This window comes from Sarcophilus harrisii, chromosome 3 (assembly GCF_902635505.1).
Source record: "Sarcophilus harrisii chromosome 3, mSarHar1.11, whole genome shotgun sequence".
NCBI lineage: Eukaryota > Metazoa > Chordata > Mammalia > Dasyuromorphia > Dasyuridae > Sarcophilus > Sarcophilus harrisii.
In genome coordinates this window covers 76,886,014-76,905,213 of record NC_045428.1, presented here as the reverse complement: position 1 = coordinate 76,905,213, position 19,200 = coordinate 76,886,014, and the positions used below count along the sequence as shown (strand labels likewise).

At 32.2% G+C, this 19,200-nt stretch overlaps 1 protein-coding gene across 21 annotated transcripts in view; it reads left to right on the top strand.

Moving 5' to 3' along the window:
• Positions 1-19,200, top strand: part of ZDBF2 (zinc finger DBF-type containing 2) — a 111,504-nt gene that overhangs the window by 76,676 nt on the left and 15,628 nt on the right. For 20 of the 21 annotated variants that reach the window (XM_031958227.1, XM_031958226.1, XM_031958230.1 and 17 more), the window contains 4 exons: positions 207-258; positions 1,170-1,220; positions 2,625-2,730; positions 5,728-5,855. In XM_031958227.1, coding sequence (XP_031814087.1) covers positions 2,671-2,730; positions 5,728-5,855 — 188 coding nt within the window. In that variant the 5' untranslated portion in view covers positions 207-258; positions 1,170-1,220; positions 2,625-2,670. Of the gene's footprint in view, positions 1-206; positions 259-1,169; positions 1,221-2,624; positions 2,731-5,727; positions 5,856-13,108; positions 13,154-19,200 lie in introns of those variants that run through there. The other variant, XM_023500677.2, reaches the window with a different exon arrangement.

The following is a 19,200-nucleotide window of genomic DNA, read 5'->3' as shown; positions in this document are numbered from 1 at the left end:
CCTCCCCTTCCCCTCCAGATCCATATGGGTGAAGTGGGCAGTTCCAGATCAGGATAACTGGAGATGGCCCTGGATGTTGTGGGAGACCTTGACCTTTTTAAGATAAAGTGTTCATCAGGTCTCAGTCTGACTAAGGTCCCGCTCATTCAGTAATTAAGGGTAGGTAGCAATTGAGGCAAATAAATTATCTACTCTTTAATTCACAGATGTCTAACAGGATTAAAACTGCTGAGGTGGCTTCTGCTTCTTCCATTTAAGGTAGGATATTTGTTAATTTTATTAAACTACTCAGTACTAATGGAGTACTATAAAGCTCCTAAGATAGATGAATTCAATTGAAGCACCCAGATTAGTGTAAGCATAGATTCTAAATTAAAACTTTTTTCCAACAGTCTGCCCTGATTAATTAAATGTTTCACCATTCATTTGGCATCTAAATGGTAGAGTTTACTACTACACAGGAATCTTGTTTGGCTCTTTGGGCTGAAACCTTTATTCATCTGTGCTTCTCCTTAGGTTATCTGCTATTGCCTATGATAGTGACAAGTATTTCACTATTGTTATTTTTGGGGGGTTATATTTGCTGTTGTTAGTATCTATTGAATTTTACTCATTTAAATTCACATACATTATACTTAAAAATTGGACATTTAAATGCTTAATAGCTTGAAGAACAGTTTCTTCTTTTAGAATCCTATTTTGAACATTAAGCACATGTAAGAATTGCAATAATTAAGAATTTTATTAGTATAATAGAAATACCCTATATAGTAGTTCTGTACTTTCAGGCCTGATTTTGTTCATGGACTTTTTTTATGTATTCATTAATGTGTAGTGGGAGACATAAAAAATATATGCACATTATTAAGTTTGAATGATATAAATGATATAAAACTTAGTTTTGTATATTTATGAGAATTTTTGTTGAAATTATACTTGATCTTAAATAATCTTATTGCATATAGAAAGTACTTATTTTTTAATGGCTCAGAATTAAAACAAGACTTGAAGTCTGGTGATTATACTTACTAAAATAAAAAACTAGTTGAGGAGTTTTGCATTGTAGTTTCCATTCAGTTAGTAAGGCAGTAAAGAAAAAGATAAACTTACAGATCATTTCCTTATGTCTTTATGTTTTCATTGTATACATTACTTCATTTTCTTTGTAGGTATCGGAAGCAGGCCATTAAAGGCTCTCAAAGGAGAGAGAGAAATCGCAGGTAAATTAGTTCCAGGGGTAGAAATGGACATTTTAGCTTAAAGAATATAAACAGTTGGATATTTAAGGCTTTTATATCTTGTATTTCATTGATGTTAATGATAAAAATCTTTTCAGTTGCAAAATAGTGGCTTGTTTATTCTGCTCTGCTTATAATGACCCAAATTGTAGGGTCATACAATAATATTTTCAATATTGAGAAAAGCCAGATGTCTTCTCAGTGTAGTGATTTAAACATTGGGAAGTCATTACCTTCTTGGCCTTTCTTTCCTCATCAGGAAAATGGAAGGATTTGGAATAGATATTTTCTAAAGGCCATTCCACTCCTAAAACTTCTGTAAAATCCTTTGAATAATGTCATAGAATACATAGTGCCAAATGTTCGTGAGAGATTACTATAGTTATCTGTAGTCAAGATTATTATAGTAGAACTATTATAAATCATTTTTTTAACAGAGAAACTAAAAACATCAGTTAAAAAAACACACCTATATATTGTTATTTTCTTGAATCTGAGTAAAATCTTTATAGTATGATTTGTCTAATGTTTCAAATCTTAAAATTAATTTCAAGTTCCACTAGTATGGTAAGATCTGCTATGAATATTAGTAACTGGGGCAGACCACATCAGCACTTTCTGTCCCAGACAACTATTTGGGATTTTAAGTTTTAGATGAGCTTCTTGTCTACATTGGAATTTACTAAGATAATGATACAGGTTCACAACCCCTTTCTCTTCCAGTTATAACTTTAAACATTTATCATCATTATTTTTGATCTAATTAGTAAAGATATAGCTTGGGGACATTTAAAATAAGGAAAAAGATTGTAGGAGTGAGTTTTTAAGAATATATTTATAGTGTCACTTGACATTGTAGTATAAATCCTTTATTTGAATTATTAAAATGCAAAGGAACTTTGCAAAAATAGAAATGTTTCAGATATTAAACTAATACACTCAAGTACATGATGTATTAGTAACTTAGAGAAGTAATTTTTCTTGTAAAATATTATGGTCTTCCCTAGGGTGATGTTAATTCTCACAGAATCCAATTCTAATACTAAAAATGACTAACTTTGAAAAAATTATTGTAAATCTAGTCTCTATTTTTTCCAAATGCTGGAAACTGTTTGAGATTATTAGAGATGAGCTAGATATCCTGTTGTAGCTTCTAGATTCTGCACATAGTATCTTGGGAATAGGAAGTGAAGTTCTGCCCACTGGTATTTTTTTCTTTAAAAATTTTAAAAAACTTATTTTATTTCATTAAAAAGCATTTGTTTTTTGCTCCTTTCTTAACTACCTGCCCTCCTGTCCCCCATTAAAACAAACAAATGAGTGTAACAAATATTTAGCAGTTTTCTTACTGGGCTTGGGACTGTTGTTCATCTCTCTTCCTGTTAGCTTAAGGATTCAGAGCCAGGGGACAGCTGGCCTTCACAGATCCGTCATGCAGAACCGACAAGGGTATTGCAACTGTTGCCATATGCACTACATTAACCTGGAACAGGTAAGAGCTGCCTGATGATATGGCAGAACAAGACGGAAATGTATTTTTAACCTGTGTCTTTTCTTATCTCAAGTATTGTGTGTTGTAGGATCTCTATCTTCAGAAGTGAGATTCAGATTTGTAAAGTTGAGGTTTTCTTTCCCCTTCTATTTTAGACTTAAAATTCAGAGGTTGTCTTCAGGTTAAAAGATGTACGATGAGGTTATAAGGTTAGATAGTGATATAATGAAGTTCTTTCTCTTAATTGTAAATTCACATTAATGGTTTTTTATATCACTTTTATTCCTGATGTTATCCTAATCTATTTACTAAAAGAAAAAAAAATTAGGAAGCAAAAAACCCTTCATTAAAACTAACCAACACATCAGTTGAATCTGACAGTTTGTACTCTTCTACTGTAGTATTTCTTTTTTTTTTGTTATTTTTAATATATGCATGATTAATTTTACAGCATTGACAATTGCCAAACCTTTTGTTCCAATTTTTCCCCTCTTTCCCTCCACTCCCTCCCCTAGACGGCATGTTGACCAATATATGTTAAATATGTTAAAGTATAAATTAAATACAAAATAAGTTTACATGTCCAAACTGTTATTTTGCTGTAGAAAAAGAATCAGACTCTGAAATAGTATGCAATTACCTGTGAAGGAAATCAAAAATGTAAACGGACAAAAATATAGAGATTGGGAATTCTATGTAGTGGTTCTTAGTATCTTCCAGAGTTCTTTCCCTGGGTATAGCTGATTCAGTTCATTACTGCTCCATTGGAACTGATTTGGTTCATCTCATTGCTGAAGATGGCCAGGTCCATCAGAATTGATCATCATATAGTATTGTTATTGAAGTATATAATGATCTCCTGGCCCTGCTCGTTTCACTCAGCATCAGTTCATGTAAGTCTCCAGGCCTTTCTGAAATCATCCTGTTGGTCATTTCTTACAGAACAATAATATTCCACAATAGCCATATACCACATTTTATTCAGCCATTCTCCAATTGATGGGCATCCACTGAGTTTCCAGTTTCTGGCCACTACAAAGAGGGCTGCCACAAACATTCCTGCAATACAAATCCTTTTCCCTTCTTTAAAATCTCTTTGGGATATAAGCCCAGTAGTAACACTGCTGGATCAAAGGGTATGCACAGTTCGATAACTTTTTGAGCATAGTTCCAAATTGCTCTCCAGAATGACTGGATGTGTTCACAATTCCACCAACAATGTATTAGTGTCCCTGTTTTTCCACATCACCTCCGGCATTCTGCATTATCTTTCCCTGTTAGTCTAGCCAGTCTCACAGGAGTGTAGTGGTATTTGAGTCACTTTTTAAAGCATTCCAAATTGTCTTTCAGAATGGTTAGACCAGGGGTCCTCAAACTACTGGCCCAGCCCGCTGGGCCAGATGTGGCAGCTGAGGACGATTATCCCCCATACCCAGGGCTATGAAGTTTCTTTATTTAAAGGTCCACAAAACAAAGTTTTTGTTTTTACTATAGTCCGGCCCACCAACAGTCTGAGGGACAGTGAACTGGCAACCTATTTAAAATGTTTGCGGACCCCTCAGTTACACCATTTCACTACTGTGATAAGTGTATATGTCTTCCCTTTTAATCTTTTGCACTATTATCGCTTAATCAAGAATTTTTTGTCGGTTTGTACTTTTGCCAAACACACAGCTAAACATGATAGGTTTTTTACCTTTGAAATTGACTTGATAGAAATTCAATTACATTGTCTAAAATTTAAAGTATTAACTTTTTTTTTTTTTGGTTAATTTTGATTTACACATCCGTTTTACAAGTCTCTTTGAGGAGTCTCAGTATTTTCTCTTGAGATAGATGGTATGTTTATTGGAAAGAAAGAGAGGAAAAAGTTTGTAGGTGGGGTTTTAGATGTGGCTTGTATAAGACAGAGCCATTATTACTTTGTCATCATCTGCTTGTCCATCATGTGGCTCTAACCTTTCTTGGAAGAGCAAGGTGAGAATAAGGGCTAGATTAGATTTTAAATGTGGCTTTATTTTTTTCCTCTTTAGGGTTGTTTTTTTTTTTTTCCATCTCTCAGGTTATCTTGTCAGGGCCTGAAGGAGTAAAGCAGCTGGAAGGAAGCCTGGAGTCAGATGAGGTTGTGATAGGCATGATTAGTTGAGACCATCAATGTGATAAATGGTCCTAGTTCAGAATTTTCAAGTAACCCTGGGGAAGAAATACTTCTGATAATTCTCTCTGCAGTTTATATTTTGAAAAAATCCTTCTTCATAAGTCTACATAAGCCTATTAATGAGACAATTCAATTTTCCAATATTGTTAATATGACTTAAACATAAAACACTTGTGTTCTTAGTCTTGTCATATTGCCAAAGATAATTAAGCAAAAGTAACTGAGCCCTTACATTATGTAGTGAATTCAATTCACTCCAACAAATACTTATAATTTATTAGCTTGTTTAGCTAGACCAAAGCATGTTCCAGGTTTAGGAGTACAGAGGTAAAACCAGTCATAATTCCTGTAATTGAGGAACTTGGTTTATTGGGGAAAGCATTGAATTTGAAAGAAATGGTTAATTCAGAGCTAACTGTGCTGCTACTGTGGGGATACCTCGGTGGATATCACTTAGATCTGTCAGATGAGCAAGTTAGATCTGAGAATCTTTTAGGTCTCTTCTAACGATAAATTGTGTTTTTAATCTAATAGAATAAGAAAAGCAGTGAATATAAGATGTGGAAGAATATAAAAAGTGTCCAGAAATGTTTCAAAGTATGAGAAATTTAAGGAATGCATGGAATTTAAAAAATAATCACCCAAGTTTTATCTAGCATCTTTTATTTTAAAATTGGGAATTTTTGTCTTCAGTATCAAGCATAGTACCTCACAGATAATCAGCACACCATAAAAGTATGTTGGTTTGATTAGAATTGAACCTTATAACCTTTTCATGAAATTGTCTTTGTATCATTTGTTCCTCCCTTTGAGTAAAATATGTCTTCCTTTCTTTTCAGCATATAATCAGCCCCCAACACAGATACTTTGCTACATACTGTAGATATCGACTGGGTACCAGTAGCCTTTTGGATCGTTTCCTTCATGATGTTATGCAGTATCATCCACATCAGTATTATGATAACAGGTAAAACAGGGTGGTAGTGGGTGGGGTGAGAGAAGTTATTGATATAGTGCATTGGTATAGCCCACATCACGGTAAATAAAAGTGTGAAATGTTTTAGTAGAGAGCTCTCCAGGTGAATTTTTGCATCAGAGAACAAAGGTTAAAAAAGTTTTATATAAAAAATTTCTGTTAGTATGTCAAGTTTTTAAAAATAAGAACTTTCATTTACATAGACTTGGTTTCTTCTCTTGCTTTTTCCCAAAGAAATTTTTGGCTCAGTGATGATAAATGGTATCTTACTATATCACATTCGAAACAAATGTCAATTTGTTCACTGTCTTTGTGACTGACAGTGTCACAATTCACTGTCAATATAAGATTCAATGCATTGGAAAACATTTTTTAAATATTAGTGACTGAAAAGTTAGTGAAAAAGAAGAATAAAATCTATTAGGTCAGAAAGCTTTAAGTAATAAAAGAAGAACTGACAGAAAGACCCTTTAAGAGAGTTATCCTTTTCTGTGATATTTTATGTAAGTTCCTTTGTGATAGTGATTGCCTTTATCTTTTTTAGCCCCTATATTACCTAGCATTTACTTTAGATGAGATTTGTTCAGTTAGGTGTTTATTTTATAGTTATCATCTTGGACTTTTTTTTTTTCTTTTGCCAAATGATAGGATAAACAAAAATCTTAACATTGTTGTCTCTCTGTGATTTAACAGTGAGCTTTTGACTATAAGCGTTGTACTGTAGTGCATGTGTCTGAGGACTGTATTGATTTAGTTCATAGAATCTTAGTATTAGAAGGTTGGCTAAGAGGTAATGATTTGTTAAAAGAAAAATTTAATCATTTAGTAACACAGTGGAGGGCTTGTTCTATATTTTGGAGGGAGGAGGTCCTATATAGATGAAATCACACATCCTTGAAATATGTTAGAATGCAGAAAATCAGACTTAGGGAGTTTGCCACATTTAGACTAGTTTATACAGATAGAAGATAGGACTGAAAAGGCTATATATAGCTATATATAAATAGATCAACCCAAAATTAGCTATGATATAGAAGCATCAGAAAAATGGTTTTTAAAAATGTTTCCTTAGAGGTCAGCTAAATGGTGCATTGGATAGAACATAGACCTTGGAGTGAGGAGGACCTGTGTTCAAACACTTCATAGCTGTCCTGGGAAGTCACTTAATCCCAATTTCCTCACACTTCCCTCCCTCAAAAAAAAAAAAAAAAGTTTCCTTAGAATATAGTATCATGGTAAAAAGAAACTGCTATGGAAATTTTTCATGGACCTATTTGGGAACTTAGTTGGGAAAGTCTTTTGTTACATTCTACATCTACGGTTCAGACATCTATAAGCCCATTTAATGGAAACTTAAAGTGATAACTTGAGAAACACTGAATCCTATCTTTTGCTTTTGGCAAGTTTTATTCATAAATACTGTTAGCCTGTTTGTGGATCTAAATTATATCAATCTTGACATTTTTATTATAAATGAAAGTAGAAGATGAAAGGAAGTTGCAGTTAAATAGAAGGAAAACTCAGAGGTTTTCTTTAGAGTGACAAATAAATTTGAACAATTGACTTAATCATGCACTCAAGGTTAATAAGAAAAAAACCTTCATGGGACATGTTGGTTGTTTGTATTTTGTAAACATTTGCAAGAGAACATAACAGTAGCTTATTTATGTATCAGCATCTGTGGTAGAGAATGAGGAGCTAGAAAAATTCTATGAAGACTCTATAGTAAGAGCCTTCAAATTACATCAATATACACTTAGTGCTTGGACACTAAAGCTACAAAGATAGGCAGAGAAGAAAGGCACAAAATATGTCTAGAAATCTTGGTTCAGGATTAATAATAAAAAAGATAAAGTCTTCCAAAAGATTCACACCTATTTGGAATATTTTCTTTGAGAAAAGATTGGGAAGTGAGTACCAGTTAACATCATAACAATGTTAGGCAGCCAATAGCATTAAAATGAAATTATATTTAAACAGCATGTGATTAGTAACTGATGTGAGAGGCCTGTTCAAATCAGTTGCTTGGGTATAGTTAGACAACTGATTTCATAGGAGCACAAACGTAGAGCTAGAAGGGAACCTTTGATTTAATAGGTGAAGAAACTGAAACCCAGAGAGGTTAGATCATATTATATAGATGTGAATCTAGATCCTGCGTCTAGCCTCTTTATCAAAGACCAAATTGGAATTGATTAAAGCACTTCTTTTGTTTCTTGCATATGCCTAGCTATTTAGATATCCTTCTGCCATTAGAATGCAAGTTCCTGGATGGCAGGGACTGCTTTTGCCTTTTTATGTAAATCCAGCTCTTAGCATAGTACCTGGCAGGTAAGAAGTGCTTAATAATTGCTTGTTGCTTTTCTTGGTGAAAGAATAACAATAAGGGGCAGCTAGGTGGCATAGTGGATGGAGCATCAGCCCTGAAGTCAGGAGTACCTGAGTTGAAATGTAGCCTCAGACACTTAACAAGCTTCCTAACTGTGTGACCCTGGGCAACTCATTTAACTCCAATTGCTTTAGCAAAAAAAAAAAAAAAAAAAAAAAAAAAAAAAAAAAAAAAAAATAATAATAATAATAACAAGAAGATATGGCATGGTAGTAGGACAGTTTCTGTCTGATTTATTTAAATAAAATGAATTGGAAATTGAGTTAAACAACCTAAATTACTGAAACTATCATTATATCTTAAGGAAATTGAGCCAGGGTAAACCTATTGTTTTCATGAGATGCAGAGAGCTTGGAAACCACTTGTGTCATTTAAGTCTGATTTTATTGTCTTGAGAGATTTGACAGCCAAGGCCAATGCCAGTTTGGAATATAAGCTCATTTGTAAAATCTAGTAAAGGAGGGTGGTATGGAAGATTACTAGTAATATTTTCTCAGTGGGAAAAGCAGTACTACTGATAGAGCAGGAAACTAATTTATAGAAAGCTTGATGAGAACAAAGTTTATTCCAAGAGATGAAAATTGAGTACAGAAAATTGGTCAAAAATGGAAGAAATCTGTACATGTTTTCATAAAACCTCTTTACCTTGTGATGGTGGAGCTGTTACATTTGGATTTTAGCATCGTAGCCCTCAGGATGTCAAGTAAGGAAGTAGAAATGTCTGAAGAAAACATGTAAAAAAGAGAACTTGGACTAGCTAGAATGAAGGTACACAGAGGAAATCCATATTGGAAGTTGCAAAATTTGAATAAAATATTGAGAGGTCAGTTTTGAAAGAATTTGAAGTAAAAGTACAAGAATTTTCTTGGAAAAAAATTTGAACCTATTACCAAAAAAGTATGATCCAAAAAAAAAAAAAAGAATAACAATTGACCAGTATCCCAATTTTCTTCCCTCTATAAAGTTTTTGTGAGAATAATTGGAATAGACATCAAGACCATCCTTGACATAAGCTTGAGAAAGTAGCATTGTAGATAATAACAAATTATTTTACATCTAATTTCATCTTTATAGCCATCATTTGCCTGAGAAATAAAGAGAATTCAAGATACTGGTTTCTTATTTGTTGGCTATTAGTAGAGCTGCTCAGTAGAACAGATTGTTATCTTAGAAGTTATTGAATACATTATCTGAATTGGGAAGGCTTTAGTGGGCTTATTATAGACAAAGGAGTTGATCGGTCAAGCTTTTTTGTTTTTTATTCCTTATGACCTAGCACCAAATGTTTTCTAAATAGTGATTTTGTTAAGTCAGGGGCCATGCCAGAAAATAAAGTCTAACACATGTATACAAAGTTAATTTTTCTGAACCTAAATTTATGGGAAGAATATTTTGCAGAATGGTGACTGGCTCAGTATCATGGTGAAGAACTATAGGAACATTGCTGCTTAATGCCTCCATTTGGAGGATTATGGTCCTCCAGGATTTCAGTGGGTCCACCTTTGAATCAACTTGTTGGTCTCACTGTTGTATTCATATCAGGATTGCCAAATTTAAGTGGAATTACTGCTATATATTGTTGTAAAAAACTACATATTAACAGCATTTATAGTCTATAAAAATTATTTTGTTAAGTGTTTCTCAATTATATTTTGATCTGGTTTCTACACTGGGTGTCAAATACCTCTTATGTAAGTGACAATGGCTAGGAAAAAAGTCTATGAAGTTTTTAACTTTGTAGTAATTGTTTATTTTCAAAGACCTTAAGTTTGAGTCTTTAAAGAACCTTTTTTATCTGCCCACTGTCAAGTGTATAGTAGGAAGTATTTTGTGTTTGGATCCATAACTTCAATGGAGAGAGAAGGATCCTTTAGTCTTAGGTCTACAAAGTTTATTACTGACAAAATATCACTGGGGTCTATTCAATAGGAACAGAGTATATGGCTGTGTATGTGTGGAGGGGATTGGACCATTTCTCTGATGTTTTTTCATTAGTATAGGACTCCCAGGTTCATTTTGTTGTTAAATCTTGTTTCTATCTACACAACATTTCTTATATACATCCTTTTCTTTCTACTCATGTCCACTACTTTCATCATCTTTTGCCTGGCCTGTTGTGGTAGCCTTCTAATTGGTCTTCTGGACTAAAGCAAAGGCCTACTATGTTCTCCCAAGTAGTATAAAGGAAAAATAAATCTTAATTAAAGTGCTCTCTCTCTCTCTCTGTATATATGTATATTATTTTACATATATTTGTGTGTATATGTGTATATATATATATATATATACACACACACATACATACATACACACACATACACATATATTCCCTCCCAACCTCTGTCATGAATGTGTTGCTGTTTTCTTCTTTTTTTGTCTTATTATATCTCATCATTTCTTATTTTAGCCCTTTTGTTCAGTATGGTGTTTATTTTAAAACTTTAGAAGGTGAAGTTAAAGTCTAAAAACATAGATGATTTCAAGACCATGAGAGGAGATTTGGAGCCACCTTAGAATGAAAAAAAATAAACGAAACCTTCTATTTTTTCCTTCCTATTCCCTCTTAATGCTTTGATCTTATACATATGTATATGTGCAAATATATGTGTGCATATTGATGATACAGATATATATCTATACATATGTATGAGTGTGTATACACACATTTATGTGTATATGTATGCATCTTCATGAATCATCTTAAAGTGAGCCTGAATCTATTCTTCTTGTCTTGAAATAGCAGTTCTTCAGAGTTTCAGTTCTTCCTTTAAGACTTTAAATTTAAAACCAAACTGAATAACTTAATAAAGGACTAGTTAAGTTCTGGAATGAAAAGTAGAGATGCATAATAAAACAAAACAAATTGAAACACATTATCAACCACAATTACAGTTAAGATATAGCATAAAAGATGTTGCAGAGAAATATTTGGCCCGAAAGATGTCATACAGTGATATTGTGACGTAATCTATGGACATACAAAGGAGGGGGTTCCCAGAATCCCAATAGGAAAGTCTTGAATGGTAGTATTGGGTGCAAGGCAGCTCCAGAGATTTCCTGAGCAGAATCTGGCCTAAGTTGTCCCTGGATTCCCATTAAAGAGAGTAGCAAGAGCGGGGTCCCACAGTTGGGAATCTTGAGTCCCTGCAATAGTAGTAGAAGGGCCTCAAATGGCATTTATGAAAACTCTGCCTGAGTTATAGCAGATGATTCAGCCAATTTCTTAGATGTCTTAGCCACTATACTCAACTGCTCATGCCTTACAAGAATATATGAGCAGAGTTTAATTCAAGCACAAACCCTCAGTTGAAATTTGGTAATATGAGCAATTATGGCTATAAAGAATACAGAAGAACTTATAAGAACTTAAATGAGATACAAAATGGAATAACTAGGAAGGGAAAGAATAGCAAGGAGAATTGATACAACAGAGTGGGAAACCATAACCAAGAATTGAATGCTTTGAAAATCAAAACTGATCCCTAAAAAATGACATTGGATAACATTGGACAACAAGCAATATTAAAATGAAATCTAAATATTGAAAAAATTAGAAATTTTAAGGAATATATTAAAAACAACTGACCTGGAAAATGGTTAAAGGGAGAGATAATCTAAGAATATTTATATGTACTAATTGAAAATCATGACCAAAAAAGCTCCCAAAATAAAATGTAAACTTGGACATGTATTTCAAGAAATTACAAATAGAGATACTATAGCTACATCACTTAGAAGCAAAGCTCAAAATGAAACCCAAGAATGAAACACCCAGAAATATCATAGCCAAAATCTAATACTTTCAGATCAGAGATTGCAAGCAGCCAAAAGGAAAGATGAATCACAGTCAAAACCACATTTGACAACAGGAGTTATCACTAAAGGAGAAGGGAGCTTGGAGTGATATTCAAAAAAATAACCTATTAAAACTGATTAAAATTGGACTGGAGAGAAAATGAATCTTTAATGAAATACAGAATTTCTAGGAATTCTCAACAAAAAGATTGTCGCTAAGTGAAATAGAAATGTAGTTAAGAAAAATATAGAAAAACATACATTAGTTCATTTGGGACTATATTAGATAATAACTTACAAGAAAGAATCACTGAGAGAAGTACATAAGTTATACCAAAGGCCTGGGGAGGTGAAGTTAGTTTTGTTTTTCTTTTGAGGATCTTAGGAAAATACTGAAATGGGAGAGGGAAGTGACAATACTGGGGAGGAGAGAGAAAGGCACTTACTACTTCACAGGATAGCAGTTTATGAGAGGAAGAATATCCAAACATATAGAAAGGAGTAGGGGAAACAATATCTCAAGAACTCTACTTTCATCTGAAATAAAAAGGTTGACATAATTACACACACACAGATCTTGGAATAGAAATATATCAAATTCAACAAGAAAATAGAAAACAACAGGGAATGGGTGAGAGAGGAGGTTATGAGAAGGAAAGCAATTTTGGTGAGGGCAAAACAACCTCTAGTATTGGAGGTGGGGATAAGAATGGGAAGTTGAGAGAAAAGGAAAAATAAAAAAAATCTGTTATCAGAGGAGGGAAAAGCACTTCATTTATCAATCATAGACAAACTCTCTTACCTTCTTATTTGTAAAGGATGGGGAATAGATTGGGGACAGAGAGGAAGCGACTATAATCGGGTAGATATAGAGAAATACATAATTAATAGTCATAATTGTAAAGTTGAATAGGATGACCTCAGCTATAAAATGAAAGATGATAGAATGGATTAGGAGGTGTAATACAATATATATCTTTTTACCAGAAACACATTTGAAGCACTTAAGGTTTACATAAAGTTAAAGAAATTGGTTATAACAGAATCCATTGTGTTTCAGGTGAATTCAGAAAAGCAGGGATCCAAGTCATGATTTCAAATAAAGGTACAGTAAATGTAGACATGATATAAGAGACAGGAAAATTAGAATATGCTTAAAGTCACAGTGAATAACAAGTCAATATAATAGTTATTTTTGTTCTAAACATACAATAGTATAGCTGTAATAGTGGGGAATCTCAATGTAATTCTTTCATACCAAATATATATCTTAACACAAAGATAACCAAGAGAGAATTTAAACTCCTATAATAGAATATAGAAAAATTAAGAGTTAAAAGAATTCTAATATTGGGAACAGAAAGTAGTTTAAATATATCAGCTGTATGTATATGATCCCTTTGCAGAAATCAACCCTATATCTTGATGACAAAAATACAGAAAAGCAGAAATACTGAACATATTCTTTACTGATCACAATATAATAAAAATACATTTAATAAACCTTTGAAGAATTTTCTTTCTTCAAAGTCAAAGTCAAAACACTTTGAAGAAGTCTTTCTTCAAAGAATTAAAAATTAAGGTAGTTTAATTCTAATAAACTAGCATATCAAAAAACACAGGAACAATAGAAAACTTGGATTTAAAAAATGAAAATGATGAGACAAAACCAAAAATTACTGTGTTCAGGTAAAAACGATTCTAAGGGGAAAATTCATATCTCTAAGTGCTTTCATTGATAAAAGAAGGAAAAAAAATAAAACTAGGGAGCCAACTAAAATACTGAGAATGATAGACAAAACTCCAGCTGAACAACAAAATATAAAAAATTAAAGTAGAAAAATAAGAGATTAATAAAACTGAAAGGAAAAACAACCTTTGTATTCAAATACATTAAAAGTAAGACAATAAATAGGCATAGCTAATGTGATTAGAAAGAAGAAAAAAGATTGTTATAAAAAATAAAATGGGAGAATCCACAATTAAAGAACTAAGAAAAAAATTAAAAATTATTTTGCTTAAGTACTTAGCAAAGCTAACAACTGAGATGAATTAGTGAATACATAGAAAAATATAAAATATTCAGAAAGTAGAAGGCAAAATATTATGGGGGGAAAATGGAATAGCTATAATTAAATTACCATGGTGTGGTATCAGATGGATTTACAAGTGCCATAATGCTGAAATTATGCAAATATTTTATAAAGGATTACGAAAAAAGTAATAGTTAATGTAGGGGAACAAAATATCAAGAATCTTTTTTTTTTCTTTTTTTCTTTTCTTTTTTTTTTTTATTTAATAGCCTTTTATTTACAGGATATATACATGGGTAACTTTACAGCATTAACAATTGCCAAACCTTTTGTTCCAATTTTTCACCTCTTACCCCCCCCACCCCCTCCCCTAGATGGCAGGATGACCAGTAGATGTTAAATATATTAAAATATAAATTAGATACACAATAAGTATACCTGACCAAAACGTTATTTTGCTGTAGAAAAAGAATCAGACTCTGAAATATTGTACAATTAGCTTGTGAAGGAAATAAAAAATGCAGGTGTGCATAAATATAGGGATTGGGAATTCAATGTAATGGTTTTTAGTCATCTCCCAGAGTTCTTTTTCTGGGCATAGCTAGTTCAGTTCATTACTGCTCCATTAGAAATGATTTGGTTGATCTCGTTGCTGAGAAGGGCCTGATCCATCAGAACTGGTCATCATATAGTATTGTTGTTGAAGTATATAATGAAGATCAAGAATCTTAAGGAAAGTAATGAAAAAAGTGAACAAGGAAGCCTAGCTATACCTGTATTTTTCAATACTGTCATTTTCAAAAGCATTAATTTTCAAAACAATTTGGGTAATTGATTGAACAATAGGTTGATCATTATCAGATCTATAATATATAAAAGCATATTAACATAGTAGTATAGTGTTCAGTAAATCCAAGGACTCCAGTTAGTGGGGTAAAAACTCATTCTACCACAGAAACTTGTGGGAACCCTACTTAGCAATTTAAGCAAAATTAGGCTTTGAACAATATCTTATATTATACACCAAGATAAGTTTCAAATGGCTATATGACTTGGAGAAGAAATTGACCTCCTTATTTTTCTATAAACAGGAAGAATTCCTGACAACAAGGGATTGAGAGAATTCACAAATGATGAAATGGAGAATTTTGGTTCCACAAAATTGAAATAACATTTGTATAAACCATACTATTAAAAATTAAAAGGGAAATATAACTGGGAAAAATATTTTTTCAACAAGTTCCCCAATAAAGATCTCATATCTAAGATATGTAAGGAACTGATTTAAGTTTGTAAGAATTAAGGTCATTACTTAGTTGATAAATGGTCAAAAGATATGAACAGCCAGTTTTTCAAGGAAGAACTCTAACCTATCAACAACTAGATGGAAAAAATGCTCCCAATCACTAGAAAACTTTTGTAATTCTTCATATCTATCAGATTGTCAGAGGACAAAAAAAGAAGTGATAAATTTTGATCGTGCTGTGGGGAAGAGATAACATTAATAACATCATTGCAGCTGTGATTGGTTTAACAATTCTGGAAAACAATATGGAGTTTGCCATCTAAAATCACTAAACTGTTTGTATCCTTTGATCTAGTGGTAGATCCATAGAAAGATAGGTGCATACCTCAAAGAAATTGTTAAAGAGGAAATGGACCAACATAAGCCACAACATAAGCCACTCTTTGTAGTGGCATAGAATTGGAAAGTAAGGGATTGCCTATCATTTGTAATAATGATAACAGTTAACAATCACTAATGTTCCAGTGCTTACCAGGTACCTTGTTAAGTACTTTGATTATCTCATTTGATCCCCACAACAAATTTGGGAGTTAAGTACTGTTATCATCCTAATTTTTAAGGATGAAGGGACAAAGTTTATGTCCGATATCAGATTTGTCTTTCACTTATAGGCTTGGTGCTCTGTGTTCTGTACCACCTACCTGCTCCTAGCTGAACAAATCATGGTACATGTTTCGGGATATTACTGTTTTTTAAGAAATGAAGAAATGTATGGTTTTGCTCAGAATTGAGGACTATGGGAACTAATAACAAAGTAAAATTAATAGAAGTAGGACTCTATAGTAACATTATGAAGAAAATCAACTTTGAAAAACTTTGAATTCTGATCAGTGCAATGACAACCTCATAATTCCAAAGGACTAAAGATGACAGAAAATTTTCAGTTCTGACAGAATAGTGATGGATGCATTTCGAGCAAAGTGAAACACAATTTTTTTTTTTAAACTACAGTGCGGTAATTTGTTTTGCTTATTTGTATTTGTTGAAAGGATTTCTCACCCCTTCTCTCAAATTATGAGTAGTTGTCATGGGAGAAGGGAAGGGAAACAACAGTATTTATTAAGGCCCTTCTATGTGCCAGGCCCCATTCTTGGGGCTTTAAAAATAACTCTTTTGGTTGGGGAAATTGAAGCAGACAGAGGATAAGTTACTAGCCTACAGTCACACAGCTGATAATTGTCTGAGGCCAGATTTGACTACAGTTTTTGACTCTTAAGACCAATGCTGTTCTTTAACCACTGAGCCACCTGACTACTCACCATACCTGGTATGGTGGAGAGAGGAAAGAAAAAAAAATGTTTGTGCAAAACCACTAAGATGATAAAAATGTAAAACTGTAGAAGTATTGTTTTTTTTAATAAACAATTAAAATGATGCATTCTTTACAGTATAAGAAAAGATGGTTCCTTTTACTTTTATCAAGTTAAAAATGAGGTTATTCCAATAATACCACTTATTTTATGCACATTAACTTTGAGATAAGATAGAAGATGGTTGCTTTTACTTCTATCAAGTTAAAAATGAGGTTATTCCAATAATACCACTTATTTTATGCACATTAACTTTGAGATAAGATAGAATGGAATAGTAATCTAAGTAAAATAACTATTATAAATTTTAGCTGTCATAATTCATGTCTTACACACATACAAACAGAGCAGCTCAATCAAAACACAAAAATCACTTAGGCCCAGTCATTTATGAAATTGTACTATCCTTTTATTTGATTTATTTTTAGGATTCTTTCCTCTTCTATATGCTCTCTGGGATCCAGAGCTATTGTTGAGACTATAATTAAGAATATACTGGGGAATTAGTCAGGATTAGTAATAATTATACTAAAGCTTATTTATTTTTTGAATAAATTAACATATCAATACAATTTAATTTTTTTTAAATGCAGCATTATGTTTTAATAAAGGTATTTTGTATAAAGGTCAACTTTTTTGTTTTTCCAGTATAACCTAATGTTAATGAGAGTTGACATACTTTCATAAAATAAGAAGGGTAGTGGGAGTAATTCCATTTAGAGTAATAAATAATAGATGACTTTCATGAAAGCATACATATGCCCCTAGAAATTGCCATCAATTTCAAGTTTAAAATACATTTTAAGAATAAAATGTTTTTTGCATAAAATCATCCCTCCTTTTTATATTGTAATTTTTGTAATTAATTTAAAATGAATAAAAATAAGCAATGTTTTATACTCATCAACACATTTTGCATGTTTCATTATCACTTTTATACAGTTAGTTTTTTAAGCACAGTCTTATCAGTGACAATTGAGGGTTATCAGGAAGGCAATTTGGCCATCTTAGTTATTTGAACTAATTTTGCTAAATGAACACTGATGTTTAGAGGAATCACATAACTTTTTTAGTAGTAAATTTTTTAGAGTAATTTACCAGTATTTTACTAAAATATTTTGATTTTTATTTAATTGGTGAGATAATATGCATCTTTTTTACATACTTAAGATATATGTATGAATGAATGCACATGTACATGAATGTATGAATGATTCAGTAAAAAAATTATTTTAAGTTCTTACTATATGTCAAGCACTGTACTAAGCTGTGGAGATACAGATACAAAATTGAAGACAGTCTTTACCTTCAAGGAACTTACATACTAATAGGGGAGACAACACATAGAGGTCAATTATCACCTTGGGGGATAGTATTTTGCTTTGGAAAATTATAAGGATGATAAGTAACCTATAGAAAAGTCTTATTGATGCAGCTTTTCCAATTGCAACTGCAGAATTGATTTCATCATAATTCCATCATTTAAGTGATGAGACTGTTGAAAGACATCCGTGTTGGTAATGTGGATGGTGAGAAGATGGCCAGGATATATAAACACAGGCAGGGAGACATCTATTCAGTGCATGCATTTATTTACTGTATATGTAGAGTTATAGGGAGATACACATTGATACTTACATAGGCATATATAGATATAGATCTTTGTACAGATTTAATATAAACACTTTTATAGATGAGTATAAGTATTTTTAATAGATGATTTATTTAAAATTTTTAGGGAAAGTGTATAATTAATTTTAGCTGCAAAACTGCAATGTTAGGATAAATCTTTTCAGCAGCAAAGTTAACATTATTATTGGAATTCAGGGGAACTAGGTCACAAAGGAGTATATAGTTTGTTTTCAGCCACTATTCTCCCCAAAATAATTAATTAGAGAGTTCTCCCTTAAAGGCCTGTTAATACAGATTTCTTTAGTCATAGTGATTGAGATTCTTGATATCAGCAATGGTTCTTGTTCTAGTAATAGTATTCAATAGATAGTTCTGTTTGTTAAAATAGATTTATAAAGAAACCCTTACTCTTAACTCAGATTTTTACTGAAGTTCCCTAGTTAGAAAGTATGGTCAAAACATAATTTTGAATTACTTTTCACTAACTAAATTTACCAAAAGAACCCAGGAAATTTCATATTAAAGCTATTACCTCTTCTAGAATACAGATAGGGACATTGACAAAAACATTTTGTAAACATAAGATTATATATGTATATATTTTTTAAAGATGCAAAGTGGATCCTGTAAGATTTCAGTGTATAATAACCTTCATTGTTGGGTAATTATTTTTCACATCTCACCTAAGTACCTCATCTTGCAATTTAAGCCTTTTTGATTTCTGTAATTCTCCAATGGAGACTAACTAATTTCATTATAAAAAATGGTAGTTACTAACCTTGCTAATTTTCTGTTAAGTCACTTTAAAGTTTTTCATAGATCTGAGTCTTTATGCTGAGTTGGTTCATATTCTTGGTAATAAATATTCTTG